The sequence below is a fragment of the Aegilops tauschii genome, chromosome 7 (genome assembly GCF_002575655.3).
Source record: "Aegilops tauschii subsp. strangulata cultivar AL8/78 chromosome 7, Aet v6.0, whole genome shotgun sequence".
In the NCBI taxonomy this organism is placed as follows: domain Eukaryota; kingdom Viridiplantae; phylum Streptophyta; class Magnoliopsida; order Poales; family Poaceae; genus Aegilops; species Aegilops tauschii.
Window position 1 is genome coordinate 44,590,922 of NC_053041.3, and position 17,874 is coordinate 44,608,795.

Below are 17,874 nucleotides of genomic sequence, written 5' to 3' on the forward strand. Positions count from 1 at the left end.
ATTTGAAAATTTGCTGAAAATGTTGAAGAATATGTTTCCGAAGAATAACGAGTTGCCCGCCAGTACGTACGAAGCAAAGAAGGTTGTCTGCCCTCTAGGTTTAGAGGCTCTGAAGATACATGCATGCATTAACGACTGCATCCTCTACCGCGGTGAATACGAGAATTTGAATGAATGCCCTGTATGCACTGCATTGCGTTATAAGATCAGAGGCGATGACCCTGGTGACGATGTTGAGGGCGAGAAACCCAGGAAGAGGGTTCCCGCCAAGGTGATGTGGTATGCTCCTATAATACCACGGTTGAAACGTCTGTTCATGAACAAAAAGCATGCCAAGTCGTTGCGATGGCACAAAGAGGACCGTAAGTCCGACGGGGAGTTGAGAAACCCCGCTGATGGAACGCAATGGAGAAAGATCGACAGAGTGTTCAAAGATTTTGCAGCTGACGCAAGGAACATAAGATTTGGTCTAAGTACTGATGGCATGAATCCTTTTGGCGAGCAGAGCTCCAGCCATTGCACCTGGCCCGTGACTCTATGCATCTACAACCTTCCTCCTTGGTTGTGCATGAAGCAGAAGTTCATTATGATGCCAGTGCTCATCCAAGGTCCAAAGCAACCCGGGAACGACATCGATGTGTACCTAAGGCCATTAGTTGATGAACTTTTACAGTTGTGGGCCAGACCTGGTGTACGTGTCTGGGATGAGCACAAAGGAGAGGAATTTGACCTACGAGCGTTGCTTTTTGTAACCATCAACGAGTGGCCTGCTCTTAGTAACCTTTCGGGACAGACAAATAAGGGATACAATGCATGCACGCACTGCTTACATGAGACTGAAAGTGTACGTTTGGTTAATTGTAAGAAGAACGTGTACCTGGGTCATCGTCGATTTCTTCCCCGAAATCATAACGTAAGAAAGAAAGGCAAGCATTTCAACGGCAAGGCAGATCACCGGCCGAAGCCTGCGGAACGTACTGGTGCTGAGATATTTGATATGGTCAAGGATTTGAAAGTCATCTTTGGAAAGGGTCCTGGCGGACAATCAGTTCCGCGGGGAGTTGACGGGCACGCACCCATGTGGAAGAAGAAATCTATATTTTGGGAGCTAGAATATTGGAAAGTCCTAGATGTCCGCTCTGCAATCGACGTGATGCATGTTACGAAGAATATTTGCGTGAACCTGCTAAGCTTCTTGGGCGTGTATGGGAAGACAAATGATACAAAGGAAGCACAGCAGGACCAGCAACTTTTGAAAGACCCAGATGACCGGCATCCGGAATGGTTTCAAGGTCGTGCCAGCTACGCTCTTACCAAAGAAGAGAAGGTCATTTTTTTTTAATGCCTGAGCAGTATGAAGGTCCCGTCTGGCTTCTCGTCGAATATAAAGGGAATAATAAACATGGCGGAGAAAAAGTTCCAAAACCTGAAGTCTCACGACTGCCACGTGATTATGACGCAATTGCTTCCGATTGCTTTGAGGGGGCTCCTACCGGAAAATGTTCGAGTAGCCATTGTGAAGCTATGTGCATTCCTCAATGCAATCTCTCAGAAGGTAATCAATCCAGAAGATCTACCACGGTTACAGAACGATGTGGTCCAATGCCTTGTCAGTTTCGAGTTGGTGTTCCCACCATCCTTCTTCGATATTATGACGCACCTCCTGCTCCACCTAGTCGAAGAGATTTCCATTCTCGGTCCTGTATTTCTACACAATATGTTCCCCTTTGAGAGGTTCATGGGAGTATTAAAGAAATATGTTCGTAACCGTGCTAGGCCAGAAGGAAGCATCGTCAAGGGCTATGGAAATGAGGAGGTAATTGAGTTCTGTATTGACTATGTTCCTGACCTTAAGCCGATTGGTATTCCTCAATCACGGCACGAGGGGAGACTAAGTGGAAAAGGCAAGATCGGAAGGAAATCCACGATATGTATGGACGGTCATTCTATGACTGAAGCACACCACATAGTTCTGCAAAATTCCAGCTTTGTGGCTCCGTACTTCGAGCAACACAAGAATATTTTACGCTCGGACAACCCGGGGAAGCCTGAATCCTGGATTAGAAAGGCCCACATGGAAACTTTCGGCAGTTGGTTGCGAAAACATTTAATGAATGACAATGATGTTGGAGATCAGCTGTACATGTTGGCCAAGAAACCATCTTCGACTATAACGATTTTCCAAGGGTACGAGATAAATGGGAATACATTTTACACCATCGCCCAAGATAAAAAGAGCACCAACCAAAACAGTGGTGTCCGCTTTGATGCAGCAACTGAGAATGGGCGAAAGGTCACATATTATGGTTACATAGAGGAGATATGGGAACTTGACTATGGACCCTCCTTTAAGGTCCCTTTGTTCCGGTGCAAATGGTTCAAGCTAACAGGAGGTGGGGTAAAGGTGGACGAGCAATACGGAATGACAATGGTGGATTTCAACAATCTTGGTTACCTTGACGAACCATTCGTCCTTGCCAAAGATGTCGCTCAGGTTTTTTATTTGAAGGACATGAGTAGCAAACCGAGGAAACGGAAAGATAAGAAACGAACAGTACATCATGCGATGATCCAAAGCGCCACATTGTTCTTTCAGGGAAAAGAAACATCGTGGGAGTGGAGGACAAGACAGACATGTCAGAAGATTATAATATGTTTGGTGAAATTCCGCCCTTCAAAGTGAACACTGACCCAAGCATTAAGTTAAATGATGAGGATGCTCCATGGATACGGCACAATCGTAAGCAAGCAGGGACACAAGGGAAGAATTGATGTGTAATAATTTATTGTACCAAACTTTGTATTTGGTCGATGAACTGAATGATGTATCAAACCTTTTGTCAAACCTTCAAGGGATCGATGAACTGAATTTTTTGATATATTATTTGTATTTTTAAGATTTTAAAATGAATTAGTTTTATTTTTCTGATTTTTTTATATATAATTGTATTTTTAAGATTTTAAAATGAATTAGAAACAAAATAATATAAACTTTAATAAAATATATAAGTACAAACAAAATAAAATAAATTTTAATAACATAAATAAAATTTATGACACTAAAATTATCAAAGTATTTTCTGTTCAAAACATTATAAGCAACCTCTAGTATTTTTGAAACTAAAATTATATAAAATTGATTCAACTAAAAATATCGAAGTATTTTCTGTTCAAAATCATTGAAAGCTAAAAGAATTTTCATAAAGAACTTTTTTTCTTAGAAACTTTAATAGCAAAAATAATTATCATAAAGTAAAATAAATAAGTAATTAGAAACAAAATAAAATAAAATAAATAAGTTTTTTGTTGTAAGTAGAAACAAAACAAAATAAATAAAGCAAAAAAGAAAACAAAAAACAGGCAAAAAATAAAAAATATGCCACCTACTGGGCCACCACGGCCTGAATACGACTAGTAACCCATCGATGGGCCAGGATTCAGGCCCGCAGAAGGCCCAGTAGGCTCATCAGGCATAGCAGTCACAATTAGGCCCGTAAGCCTGCAATGGAGAGGAGCTCAAGAGGGGAGCGGCAGTGGGGCTTATAAACCACTGCGCGCCCCTCTCAACTAGCGAGGTGGGACTAAACTAACGAGGGGAGCGGCAGTGGTAGCAGCACAATGCCTTTAGTCGCGGTTGGGGAGGCGGACCGCGACTAAAGGGTACCCTTTAGTCGCGGTTGTTGTCCCCAACCGCGACTAAAGGGTCTTTGTGCGCGGGAACGAAAGCGGCGCCAAAACCCTTTAGTCCCGGTTGGGGAGGAGGACCGCGACTAAAGGTCGCGGTTGGTGTGGCCAACCGCGACTAAAGGGTACCTTTAGTCGCGGTCCGCCTCCCCAACCGGGACTAAAGGTACGTCTATATATACTGCACTTAGCAGTTTCCGCCACTTCCCATTCTCCTCTCTCGACGCCGAAGGCCTGCCCCGACGCCGATCGCCGCCCGACGCCCTGCCCCGACGCCGAAGCCCTGCCCCGACGCCGACGCCGACGCCGAAGCCCTGCGCGCCGCCGCCCCCGTCCCCAGTGAGCGCCGCCGCCGCCCGTGCCCTGCCCTTAGCGCTCCGCCGCCGCCGCAGCGTGCCCGTGGCCCTTGCCCGCCGCCCGCCGCCCGACGCCCTGCCGCCCGCCGCCCGCCGTCCGCTGCCCCTGCCTGCCATCCTCCGCGCGCCGGCAGAAGAAGAAGAAGGAAGAAGAAAAAGGAAGAAGAAGAAGAAAGAAAAAGGAAAAAGGAAGAAGAAGAAAGAAGGAAGAAGAAAACAAAAGAAAAACAGAAGAAAAACAGAAGAAAAACAAGAAAAAGGAAGAAAAAAGGAAAAAGGAAGAAAACAAAAGAAAACAAAAGAAAAAGGAAGAAGAAAGCAAAAAAGAAAACAAAAGAAAACACAAGAAAAACAAACAGAAGAAAAAAAACAGAAGAAAAAAGGAAAAAGGAAAAAAGGAAACAAAAGAAAACACAAGAAAAACAAACAGAAGAAAAAAACTGAAGAAAAAAGGAAAAAGGAAAAAGGAAGAAAAAACAGAAGAAAAACAAAAGAAAACAGAAGAAAAAAAGAAGAAAGAAAAAGGAAGAAGAAAAAAATGAAAACCAAATGAAAACCAAATGAAAACCAAAAGAAAGAAGAAAGAAAAAGGAAGAAGAAAAAAAATGAAAACACAATGAAAGAAGAAAGAAAAAGGAAGAAGAAAAAAAGAAGAAGAAAGGAAGAAGAAAGGAAGAAGAAGAAAGAAAGAAGAAAGAAAAAGGAAGAAGAAAAAAGGAAGAAGAAAAAAAGAAGAAAGAAAAAGGAAGAAGAAAAAAGGAAGAAGAAAGAAAAAGGAAGAAGAAAAAAAAGAAAACAAAACAAAAGAAACCAAATGAAAACCAAAAAGAAAGAAGAAAGAAAACCAAATGAAAACCAAAAGAAAGAAGAAAAAAAAAGGAAGAAGAAAAAAAGAAAGAAGGAAGAAAGAAGAAAAAGGAAGAAGAAAAAAAGGAAGAAGAAAAAAAGAAAGAAGAAAGAAAGAAGAAAGAAAAAGGAAGAAGAAAAAAGAAGAAAGAAAAAGGAAGAAGAAAAAAATGAAAACCAAATGAAAACCAAAAGAAAGAAGAAAGAAAAAGGAAGAAGAAAAAAAGAAGAAGAAAGGAAGAAGAAAGGAAGAAGAAAGAAAGAAAGAAGAAAGAAAAAGGAAGAAGAAGAAAGAAAGAAGAAAGAGGAAGAAGAAAGGAAGAAGAAGAAAAAAAGAAGAAAAAAGGAAGAAGAAAGAACCAAATGAAAACCAAAAAGAAAAACAAAGAAAACAAAACAAAATACTTGGCAGTGCTCAATAATCTTATTTTTTAATTCCTCCTCCTGTATGTCCCCTTAATCTTATTTTTTAATTCCTTTATACTTAAAGAATTTTTACTACATGCAGGAGTGACATATGGCGGACGATAGAGCCGAGCCGCTTAGGGATCCGGAGGCTGAACGTTATCTAATGGGCATCATCAACAACGAGATTCCTTATGTGCGAGGCTCAGAATATGAGCAAGAAGAGGATGTAGTCTCTTCTTTTCTGAACCTTGAAGGTGGAACAGAGATTGTCGATGATCAAGAAGGTGAAGGAACGGACATTGTCGACGGAGGTCAACCGTCAACAAACGACGATCTCGAATTGCAAGTAGCAACCACCTCCGGCGAGGTATATATATACATTGAGCCTCTCGTGATACAAACTTACTGAAATGTGAATACATATGTATTAACGCGCGCGACTCTCTTTCTTTTTTTAGCCCTCCGGATCGAGTACGACAAAGCATGGCAAATCCAAGGAGATGAAAACAGGAGAAACATATGCCATTGAGTTTGTCAGTGAAACTGGCAAGCCCCTACAGCACACCTCAAAGTTTATCAACCAATGCGGAGTCGTTGTTAGAGACAACGTCCCGATCACCGTCCAGTAATGGAAGGAGCCAAAGAAGGCACGTATTGGTTTCAGTTTTGTCGACAAGAGAACGAAAAAGGATTGCTGGAGAAAGCTTATGGAACATTTCATTCTACCTCCGGAATACAACAAAGTCGATGAATTCGGTAACGAGGTTCCGGGTGGACGTCAGAGGAGGAGGCTAGTTAAAGAGTTCGCTCTTCAGAAGATGGGCGAAGCATTCCGGAACTTCAAGAAAAATTTAACCCGTGACTATGTCAACAAGGGCAAGACTCCGGATTTCAATGGACAACATGAGAAACTGAAAGATGATTGGCCAGAATTTGTGAGGCAAAAGCAATCGGAGCATTTCAAGGAAATATCGAAAAAAAATAAGGATAATGCGAGTAAGAAAAAGTTCCATCATATTATGGGGCCAGGAGGATACCGCCTTTCGGAGCCTAGGTGGCAGAAGATGGAGGAGGACCTGAGGGTGCGAGGAATCCCTCTAGGTACAGAGGGATGGGACCCAAGGGCCAAAAGCTGGTGGTACGGGCATGGGGGATCGCTAGACCCGGAGACCGGGGTGTGTGTTCACCGGCAGAGACAGTTTGCTCCCACCCAAGCCCTTATTGACGCAATGACCCAAGCTCAAGTGGGCTTGATCAAGTTCAACAGAGAGAAAGACGCACTGACAACAGCCCTCGGGAATGATGAACACGGAGGACGTGTACGAGGCAAAGGCAAAGTTCCGTGGAAAGTAGGGTTTTCCCAGGACAATGACCCGTACTGTTACAGAAGCCGTAAGAGAAAGACGGACCGGGATGCAGATCTTATGACGAAGTTTGCATCGGAACTCCATGAGTTGAAGCAGACCGTGCATGAACTAGTAAAAGAAAAATCGGCTGCAGGGCCGCATGAAGATCATGAAGCGGATCGCGGAAGCCAGCAGCGGAGAAGCAGCGTGGCTTCCACGGATGCCCCGCCTGGTGCTAGTGCACCGATGATCGAGATTCGTGCACCGGAGCCTCACTACCCCGTGGATGATGTAAAGGAGATGAAAGAATGTGATCTGCATTATCCCGTGGGGAACGTTTCCACGAAGGTAGCTAGCGGCAGTGCTTTACCCTGTACACCTGGAGCACTCCACCACAACAACCCCATTGCATATGGCTATGCTCGTGTCACGGTGGAAGACATAGTCCAAGGGTTTGAGGACCTGGAGATTGACAAACCTACACCCGAAGGGGAGAGAAGACTTGGATATGTCAAGCGCCAGTTCATTCTATGGAAAAAGAAGTACATAGTGTTTCCAGGCGAGGCGCCAAGGCTAGCAAGTCCACCCCCCTCCGATGGTGGTGGTGGTGGTGGCGGTGGTGGCGGTGGTGGTGGTTCACCTACACCTCCTTCACGCCATTCGACGCCGTCCCCCGATCCACAACCTTCGGCGGGTACGACGCCCCCCAATCCTCCTCCGGCGGGTACGACGCCCCCCAATCCACCTCCGGCGAAGAAGCAGAAGCAGGCGGACAGCAAGGAAACCCGCTCCTGGACTATTAACCCGGACCCTTATGTACCTAAGACCACAAGGGTACCGGAGCCATCACTGAAGCCTCTCCTCCCAAGGCCTGGGGAACTTAGTGAAGCTGAAACCAAATTGGCCGCGTCTGCTGATGATGAGAAATGGAAGGCAGATATGAAGGCGATAAAAGAGCCTGAGCCCAAGCAAGTATTCACTGAGAAGCAAAAGAAGTGGGCTAAGGATTTTTTGACGACACCATCCCAAGCCGAGCTGAATATGCCTGACGACTATGGACATGAACTTCGTAGGCAAGCAAAAATATTGAAGGAGGAGAAAGAAGAAAGTAAAAAAAGCGGGAAACAAGTTGACCAGCTCGGGATGCAGAAGAAACAATCGATCCCCCCGCTCATAGTGAAAGCCGGTCCGGAAGAGGACCCCGAGATCATAGCAGCTGCGGCAGCACTTGGATTGACTGTAGCGAGTGCCATGAAACAAGCGTCCGAGATGGGTTTGACTCTTCGTGCCTTCTTAGGCCTTGAGGATGCGCCAGTATGTGAGATAGCATTACAATATGTGCGGAATGGGCCTCTCGTCGAGCCTGCGCGGGAGAAGAGTCTACCGCCACAAATGTGAAATCTGCTACGTTGGTACAAGCAATTCATAACATGGGCCGACAAAGAATATATTTATGCGGATGTTACAGAGGAGCATCACACCAAACGGTACTCTGTACAAGTTCATATGAGTGAATTGTTCCAGCTGTTCAATCTGCGCGACCTCGACAAATCTATGCTGAGTTGCTACGTTCTGTAAGTGATTTATTTCTACCTCATCTCGTTCTTCATTGCCTACACTATATATATATATATATATATATATATATATATATATATATATATTGTCCTAACTATATTGTTGCGTACGCTATTATGCAGATTGAAGATTTGGGAATGCAAAATAAGAAATATTCATGATGTTGGGTTCATTGACCCACATATCGTTAATGGACATGTGTTACAATATCACCCCGAAGACGTGGAGAAAGACTTGTACAAGTTTCTTAGAAAGCATCAACTCAAAAGTCATATTCTATTTCCTTACCATTTTGGGTGAGTGTTTCTCTCTTGTGCCCATTCTCTTTTGTTTACTCCATGCATGGTATGTCTAATCGATGAGTTATGCATGACTGTGCATGTAACGTGTCCGCAGGTTCCACTGGATTCTGCTAAATATTGAACTTCACACCTCCAGAGTTCTAATCATGGACTCTATGGATTCGGATCCAAAGCGTTGGGCCGACATGAGAAAAATGCTGCAAAAGTAATTATTTTCAATCATTTGAGCTCTATATCGATCGGTCTCTTTCGTTCATTTCCTAATATCAAGTAACTAATAACTCCCTTGTTTATTTAATTTTCTTTGCCCTGTAGGGTTTGGAGATGGTTCTCAGAAGAAATTGTCGGTGAATTCAAACATGAGCTAGATTTCAGAAGGTTAGTTAATGTGGATAAGCAGCCACCGGGGACCAATCTATGTGGATACTATGTTTGTGAGAACATCCGGAGACTAACCTCTGAGCGGAAGGCATCGGATAGCGTGCGGAACGCGATGGATAACTTGCGGAGGAGGCTTAATCCAGAAGCTCGCTTCCGACCAATTCAAGATGAATTAGCAGGATTTTTCTTCAGGGAAGTCATCAATCCTAAAGGAGAACACTATACCGAGGACGCAGACATTTATATGCATACCCGAGATTGAAACTTGTTCGAAGTTGTATATGGTCCTCCATCCTAATTGTGTATGGAAACTTGTTCGAAGTTGTATATGGTCACCCGAGATTGAATATATATTATATATTCCTCTTGAATTCTTCTTGTTTGAAATTTCATATGCATGTATATAGTATCGTAGAATATGTGTACTGAAACTTCATCAAAATTAAAACAAAACACAAAATAAAATATAAAAGAAATAAAATACTACAAATTAGAAAGAAAGCAGGTTTAGGGGGGCTAAAACCCTAAACCTGCGGACGAGGCCTTTAGTCCCGGTTAGCCACGAGAACCGGGACTAAAGGTCCTCCGCCCCGACGGACCCCTGGCGGCCACGTGGACGGGCCTTTAGTCCCGGTCAGCCACGAGAACCGGGACTAAAGCCTTTAGTCGCGGTTCGTAAGTGGCGCGACTAAAGGGGGTCTTTAGTCGCGCATATTTAGTCCCGGTTGCACAGCCGGGACTAAAGGCTGTTGTGAACCGGGACTAAAGGGCTTTTTTCTACCAGTGTTCTCAGTAACTCCTGGCATACAAGCCAACGAGACACCAAATCGGACTCTCCTAATCACCGGCTACCTTGATTACGCTTATACTAATTCTTACGAAACTCAACTAGTAAAGCTCACACACATATAATTGTTCGGATTATTCAAACATAGTCGGCGATGAGCGCCGCAAGAGGAGCCTAAATGGCTCACAAACAACAAAAAAGTATGAAAATTTATTTATTTCTATTATTACCCACTAGTCTGTTTATGCCTATATTCGTAGCCTGGCTGTCCGGCAGCAGTACAGATTATATAGTAATAGCGCACTTACCGGAGTGGTCACTGACAGACGCCTCCCACCCCTCCGCCACGCAAGCGACACCGGCCTCAGGAAATGCCTCTGCCTGCGCGCCATCTCCATCTCCATCCTCGTACTCACAAGCTGACATCAGAGCAGCTTCAACGCGCCGACCCTAATGGACACGCGCTTTGTCCGCTTTTTGTCTGTTTGGGTCGGGTCGTCCGCCCCCCTTTTTGTTTGGGACAGCCGTGCGCCCAACCGGCCGACCCAATTCACATCCGCGCAGAAAACCATGCAAAATGAACTGCGCACCAACAAAAATAGCAACTTCTGATCGTCTTAACTGAAGGAATACCCTGAACTCTTTGAGAAGGCACAGAACTTCTTCAGATTCACCGATCTTTGTTGTGGCTTTCAAATTTACCCCCCAAAAAAAAGCATTTTGCTTTCAAATTAGTTACTGTACGTCTTTGGTCTCAAACTAATTATGAACAGGCATCTCTCTTTATCTTTCAATAATTATTAATGTATATATATCTTTGCAGAAAGAGGGAGTACTATTGAATGTTAATAAATAATTCTTCTGCAGGTTGATACATCCTTCACAAGACCACTTCACGCGCTACCCGGCCGCTGAAAATGGCCGTTTCGCGCCGGCTCCGGCGCAGCAGCTGTCTTGCTGCAACGCTGCCTATTGTGCTCAATGCGCAAAGCATAGTGAACCACCTTACTGAAACTAATCAGAGAAGCATGTGGGCTAGCAGAAGGATAGTGGAGGACGAACAACTGTACATAATCCATGTTCAGGGCAATGCTGGCATCGGTCTCCCAGTTACGCTGGTCGTCAAGAAGCTCCAGAGTGTGGATGGAATAGTGGACGGTAATCTAGAGAACCGCTGCAAGTCAGAGATGATCCTATAAGCCAGCATCTGTCACGACAACATCGTCAACAGCCTACACTTCATCCAGAAGACGCGATGATGCTCGTTCACACGTACGAGGTGAATGGCAGCCTTGACCACTGGCTGCACTAGCGGAGGAGGGCGAACCACCGCTCAGCTGGCCGCAGAGGAAGGCCATCGCCATTGGCGTGGCCCAAGGGCTCTGCCACTTACACCATGGATGCAATAGACCGATTGTCCACCACAACATCACCTCTAATAACATCTTGCTTGATCAGGAGTTGAATGCCAAGATCGCCAGTTTTGGTGCTGCACAGATGAACATGGCCGGGCTCAACCAACCATTGCCTATCGCGGGGTTTGTATTTGGTAGCTTTGGATATACAGCTCCAGGTATGGTGAGCGATCTATGCTTGCAATGAAATTCCGTCTTATAACTAGCATGATCATTTACTAAATAGCCATATAATTGGTTATTTGTAGAATATGGGAGGGCACTTGCTTTTATCCGTGCACGATGTGGTTGCAATGCTTGAAAACAGGAAGTTTTCATAATGCTATTGAAACGGTGTTTGTTCTGTTTCTGTCTGCTTCGCACATGCCTATATGACGTAACACTTCTGTTGAATCTTTAATGATGTTAGTATTTGGAGTGATTGCTAATTTGGAAGTTGCAAAATGAACTTTCTTGTTACAGAATATTGAGTTAATTAGGCAGCACAGCATTCTCATGTTTCTGACATCGAAATCTTGAATTCTTAGGAAGTATCCCCTCTAGATGTTTGCAGGAGAGCCAAATTATGTTCTTCTTGGGCACCCAATGGAAAGGAACAATGAAGAGCACACCTATTCTGCTGAAATGGATAATCACTATATATATATATATATATATATATATATATATATATATATATATATATATATACACACATCACTAGTTAGTTTGTACGGTGACTATATGAAAGATGTTGTCAGATGTGTCTGCCTGGATTTAAATAGTTTATCAGGGTATCTTGTATCTTCGATACATCACTAGTGAGGGTGTTGTCGAACTGAAGGGCGAAGGGCATGTGAACTTTCTTGTTACAGAATATTGAGTTAATTAGGCAGCACAGCATTCTCATGTTTCTGACATCGAAATCTTGAATTCTTAGGAAGTATCCCCTCTAGATGTTTGCAGGAGAGCCAAATTATGTTCTTCTTGGGCACCCAATGGAAAGGAACAATGAAGAGCACACCTATTCTGCTGAAATGGATAATCACTAACTGGTAGGCTGTAGTGATGTATATATATATATATATATATATATATATATATATATATATATATATATATATATATATATATATATATATATATACACATCACTAGTTAGTTTGTACGGTGACTATATGAAAGATGTTGTCAGATGTGTCTGCCTGGATTTAAATAGTTTATCAGGGTATCTTGTATCTTCGATACATCACTAGTGAGGGTGTTGTCGAACTGAAGGGCGAAGGGCATGTGAGCTTATTTGAGAAGCATGACATCGTAATGCTTCTCGCATCCAATATAAGCTGACCATGCCAAGCAAGAAATATCAGCCAAAATGAAGTCCATGAGAAAACAAAGTGGGTCTCAACTGCTCTAGCTTTCAAGAATGAGTTCTTCGTAGGATGGGGTAGCACATCCAAAATTATGTTAGTCTTTGGAGTGCTTGCTCCTTGGAAACTTGCAACGGGAACTTTCTTGTTAGGGAATATTGAGTGAAGTAGGTAATATAACATTCTGATGTTTCTGACAGCAAAGCCCTTGCTGTTCTGTACTACACATCGTGGATTCTTAGGAAGTATTCCTTGCAGGGATATTTGCAGGAGAACAAATTTATGATCTTTCTGTGCGGGGACCTAATGAAAACAATCAGATGACACAACTATTTTATCGTTTGAAACTTATAAATGTATCTAACAGATACTCATTGTAAATTGCAATGCTGTTGTATTGTGATTACATGAAAGCCAATGTTGCCCGTTTCCTGTGTGAATTTAAAGAATTTGTCTGTTGCTTCAGTTCCCAACCTTTTGTGTTTCACAAATTCTTATCAGGGTATCTTATTTCTTTCAGATACGTCACCAGTGATGTTCTCGAAGTGAAGGGCAAAGTGCCATGTGAGGTCAGCTCCTGATGAACTGACATTGACTGAACTTATGTTCAGTGGTACTTTGAAAGATGCTACTGTAGAGCAGATGGTGGCTCTGCTTTCTTTCCTTGTTTGGCGAGAAAAGCTTCAGGATGCCCCAAAGCCACGGTAGGAGCAAGAGACAACTCAAATGGTTGCTTGAATGCAAGGTACCTAATATACTACTCCCTCCGTTCCATAATTCTTGTCGTGGTTGGAGGAAGTAGTAAACAACCTATTGCTGATGTCACAACAATATATTAGCTCCACAACTGATCCTAATACCAGAACCTATTGTTATGGCCTTGCCCATGACAGATCCAGATCTACGTGATGAAATTGCAATGTCCTAACATTTCCCCATGTACAGGTTTACGACCTTCTTATTACTTGGATCGTACTGTTCTTGTTCATGTAAGGATATGACAGAAACAAGGGTGCTCTACTGCAATTTTTGTTTTAAGTTGTTGCTGCCTGGATGGCTATGTCTTGAGAAATACATCAGTTTAAACTGAATATGTGGAATGCCGTCAGTACCAGCTGAATGTGTCAAACTGATGTGGTTACAAATTAATCAGTGTGCAAAGCCAGTTGATAAGTTTCCAAAAAAACCAATCGATCAAGAGTGCGTTTCCTGCCTATTCTGTATCCCCTATAATGTATCAGGACATGCTTTCACACAAACGTTTCAATATTTAGATGGAATACTAGTACACACCAGGATAAGGTGTCAATAAATCTTTACCTTTTTCATTCCTAGTTCTAAATAGATTGACACATGAAGCATACCAGTATATATATGCCCACATATGCATCAAAGATTCATCAAGAAAACAAGCAAACACTCCAGCCTACAATTGCAACCATCCCACAACTCTGTCAACTCTTCTCTTTGAAATGGAGAATGTTGTTGTGTTGATTGTTGGCGCTGGGCCAGCAGGCCTTGCAACAGCAGCATGCCTTAGCCAATTCTCAATTCCCTATCTCATTGTCGAGCGTGAAAGTTGCAGCGCGTCGCTTTGGCGCAGCCGCGCCTACGATCGCCTCAACATGCATCTTGCAAAGGAGTTCTGTGAGTTGCCACACATGTCATACCCACTAAATGCGCCAACATACATACCAAAAACCTTATTTGTGAAGTACTTGGATGATTGTGTTGAGCGTTTCAACATTCAACCCAAGTATCTCACTAGTTTGGAGTCATCCACATTTGACAATGGCGAAAATGTTGGTCCATCGCGGCACATGACATGGCAAAGAGCACAATAGTCAGGTTCACAGAAAAGTTTCTTGTTGTGGCAAGTGGTGAGAATAGTGCAGAGAATATTCCAATGATCCCCGGACTGCAAAGTTTCCCGGGTGATGTCATCCACTCCTCAAGCTACAAGTCAGAAAAGAGCTACTCTGGCATGAATGTATTGGTCGTTGGATCTGGCAACTCTGGAATGGAATTTGCTTATGACCTTGCGGCCCATGGTGCCAATACTTCAATCATTATACGAAGCCCGGTATGTACACACATTATATATATTTTTTGGCCTGGAAACACTAGGGGATCCCCCCACCCCCACCGTATGGGCAGTATATATTTTCAGTGGGTACATAGCAATTTCTTATTATAGTCTCCACTAGAAGGATGCAATTATTCAGAGTTATTAATAGAAAGTATTTCATGGTATAGAGTGATAGACTGTTTTATAACATGCACAAACAACTAAACAATTAGACGAACACCGAAAAAATAACTCTTGAAAGAATATGATTCAATGAAATTTTACTTTATGATGCAGGACTTCAAAAGAGATGTGACATGTTTTGTTGTTGCAGATTCATGTAATGACAAAGGAATTAATCCGGTTGGGGATGACACTTGCTCGCCGTCTTCCATTGAATTTAGTGGATAACCTCCTTGTGATGGCGGCGAATTTAATATTTGGAGACCTATCAAGGTATCACATTAGAAGGCCAAAAATGGGTCCAATGATCCTCAAGTCAGAAACCGGCCGATCCGCTGTTATTGATGTTGGCACTGTTGGGTTAATCAAAAAAGGTATCATCAAAGTAAGTATATCCTTGACATGACATAAGTTTCATAACAGATGTTGTCTTCATATGCCAAGTTATCAATATTATATTCATCTCCTATAGATACAAGGGAGCATTAGTAAGATCATGAGCTATATAGTTGAATTTTGGTGCAGTAAAAAAATATCATTTGACGCGATTGTGTTTGCAACTGGATACAAAAGCACAACAAATATATGGCTCAAGGTAACAACATCGATGTTTGAATATGTCTGAGTTTGTTTTCTTGGTGCAACAATTGTTAAATCTGCTAACAAGCTCCATGTTGTTTTTTTATCCCAGAATGGTGAGAACATGTTAAATGGCAATGGACTGCCCATCAAAGAATATCCGAATCATTGGAAAGGTGAAAATGGGGTCTACTGTGCTGGGTTAGGAAGGAGAGGATTGGCTGGTATTGCAGCAGATGCCAAGAATATCGCCAATGACATCAAATCAATGATAGGCGTTATGTCCAGCTAAATTATCAAATCAGTGAATGTGTCTTCTACAACGCGATGCCTTCCATTGCTAGGCTCCTCAACAAGATCAAGGATGAGATCCGATGCAGGGCTAGGGCAGGGGCACAAGGCCCGTGGGTTGTTCTGCACCAATCCTGGGATGTCTACTGAGTTGTATGATGTACTATAAAATTAACCTCCTAGGAGGGCTGTAACTTTTCCCCATCCTTTCAATGCAATGAAACACAAAGGTCTTTTGCGTTTTCTCGATTTTTTTATCTTTTACATGTAGTTTACCAGGGCTAGTGTGCTAGACGGTTGATTCTTTGAGAAATTTATCCACCGCCACATGTCTATCTTTGATAGAACTAAATTTTTGTTTATTTCAAGGTTCATATGTGCCAGGGAGTAAGCATTACTTTTATAATATAATCAAGGGCTTTATACTCACATGGTGCAAAGAGCATTGTAATTTTTGTTGAATTGTTACCTACAGTATTTTATTTACTTGAATCTACATATGCAAAAGTCATCCGCTTGAACATGATGTTTAACAACAAGGGATTAAGTGCAATTAATACAATCCCAAATCATGAACATCAAATGGTGCAAAAGATTATCAAGTCAAAGTTGTTCATTGTTTCACGTCAGATGCACACGAGTAATTGTAGTAGCTTCCAAGTTTTTATTTATTAATTGCCAAATGAAAATCAAATTGATGATTTCTAGAAATATGATGGTAATTGAAATGAATGGTAACAATGTATCCCAATATTTGCTTGATATGTACATGATTCAGCACCAATCTTCAAGCGAGGACAGGATTTCATTCCATATTAATTAGTGAAAACTAATTTCCAGTTTAATCTACCACCGAGCACAAACGTAATTACCTTCTCAGAACCACCTTCAGCAGTTGCTTCGCCACTTCCTTTAGAGTTTAGGCATTCTCTGGCATTTCTTCCCTTTCTGCAGAGGCAAGGAGAATGAAGTGTACCTCAGTTTGCGCTTTGTTATCATAGGCATGGCATCCAGATTTCGTCGATTATAACTACCATTTATCAATGTGCAAATGGAATTGCTAGAACTAGTCGGCGATGAGCGCAGCAAGAGGAGCCAAAATGGCTCACAAACAACAAAAAAAGGTATGTTCATTTCTTTATTTCTATTATTACCCACTATTCTGTTTATGCATGTATTCGTAGCCCGGCTGTCCGGCAGCAGTACAGATTGTATAGTAGTAGCGCACCTACCGGAGTGGTCACTGGTCGACGACTCGCGCGGCAGAGCACCGGCCCCGGGAAATTCCTCTGCCTACGCGTCATCTCCATCTCCATCCTCGTACCCGCCAGCTGACCTCAGAGCAACTCCAACACACCGATCCAAAAGGACACGCGCTTTGTCCATTTTTCGTCCGTTTGGGTAAGGTCGTCCACCCCCTTCTGTGTTTGGCTCGGCCCTGCATCCAACCGGCCGACCCAATTCACGTACGCGCAGAAAACCTATGAATTATAAAAAGGCTTGTGGCTATAGATCATGCTAGCGGCCATGCCATCGCCCAGAGTTAATGCCGGTGCCATGCCAGCGATTGACACACATGCATCCTTCTAAAAAACACCATACAGCTCATGCTAGCGCACTTGCCAGCAGCTGGCACACATGCCAGCACATAGAAGGGGCGTGAGTTCAACCACGTCATCTCGAGCGTGGTCCTGCCGACACACTTGCCGGCATACAAAAAAAGATGGCGCTCTCCGCCATAATCACTCATCATCGAACTTGAGCATATCGGTCTGCATCTTCTCGAACGAAGGTTTCTTCCTCGGGGACACCATGCTCAAGTCCACCTTCATGATCTCCACCCCCTTCGTCTTGCAAGCGAGCGCCACTTCTTTTTCCTTGGTCTTGGCATTAGTGGCCTCGATTTTGAGCATCTTCATTTGCTTCTCCACCTCCATCTCAAGCTTCTTGGCTTGCTTCTCCGCCTCCATCTCGAGCCTCTTCCTTTGTATCACCATGAAGGCCTTCATTTGCTCTTCTTTGTCTTGCCGGCCCTTCTCCTCCCTTATGTCCTTCTTGGTCATCATGCCTTCCAATGTTGCATGCAAGGCAATCAACGCCGCACCACGATTGTCCTCTTTCTTGGAGTTGGTCTTTCCCCTCGGCTGCGGCTTCTCTTCCTCGTCATCCTCGACGTCCTCCTTCCCTCCACACGCCTTCATGGCGACATATTGCGCCTTGAACTTCTCATCCCTGTTGATGACCATCCAACAATGGTTGAGGTTGAACGACTTGTTCCCATGTTGGGCCTTGAAATCTTTC

At 43.2% G+C, this 17,874-nt stretch overlaps 2 protein-coding genes and 1 pseudogene across 2 annotated transcripts; all 3 read left to right on the forward strand.

Annotated features, from left to right (window-relative positions):
- The first annotated feature begins 10,605 nt into the window (after positions 1 to 10,605).
- LOC141026749 (probable serine/threonine-protein kinase PBL21) lies at positions 10,606 to 13,033 on the forward strand. Its single transcript, XM_073503596.1, has 3 exons — positions 10,606 to 10,846; positions 11,001 to 11,261; positions 12,954 to 13,033. The coding sequence occupies exons 1-3, from the start codon at positions 10,606 to 10,608 to the stop codon at positions 13,031 to 13,033; spliced, it is 582 nt and encodes a 193-aa protein (XP_073359697.1).
- Positions 13,034 to 13,459: 426 nt separating this feature from the next.
- LOC141026538 (probable indole-3-pyruvate monooxygenase YUCCA10) lies at positions 13,460 to 16,970 on the forward strand (annotated as a pseudogene).
- Positions 14,999 to 15,574, forward strand: LOC141026750 (probable indole-3-pyruvate monooxygenase YUCCA11). The gene is made up of 3 exons (XM_073503597.1): positions 14,999 to 15,088; positions 15,176 to 15,298; positions 15,395 to 15,574. The coding sequence occupies exons 1-3, from the start codon at positions 14,999 to 15,001 to the stop codon at positions 15,572 to 15,574; spliced, it is 393 nt and encodes a 130-aa protein (XP_073359698.1).
- Positions 16,971 to 17,874: the final 904 nt, after the last annotated feature.

Bases quoted from the DNA above. Each gene is read 5' to 3' on its own strand.
- LOC141026749 (XM_073503596.1), top strand. From the start codon at position 10,606: ATGGCCGTTTCGCGCCGGCTCCGGCGCAGCAGCTGTCTTGCTGCAACG. The intron at 10,847-11,000 runs GTAATCTAGAGA...TGGCTGCACTAG, and splicing joins TGTGGATGGAATAGTGGACG to CGGAGGAGGGCGAACCACCG. The intron at 11,262-12,953 runs GTATGGTGAGCG...AATTCTTATCAG, and splicing joins CTTTGGATATACAGCTCCAG to GGTATCTTATTTCTTTCAGA.
- LOC141026750 (XM_073503597.1), top strand. From the start codon at position 14,999: ATGGGTCCAATGATCCTCAAGTCAGAAACCGGCCGATCCGCTGTTATT. The intron at 15,089-15,175 runs GTAAGTATATCC...CATCTCCTATAG, and splicing joins TCAAAAAAGGTATCATCAAA to ATACAAGGGAGCATTAGTAA. The intron at 15,299-15,394 runs GTAACAACATCG...TTTTTATCCCAG, and splicing joins CAACAAATATATGGCTCAAG to AATGGTGAGAACATGTTAAA.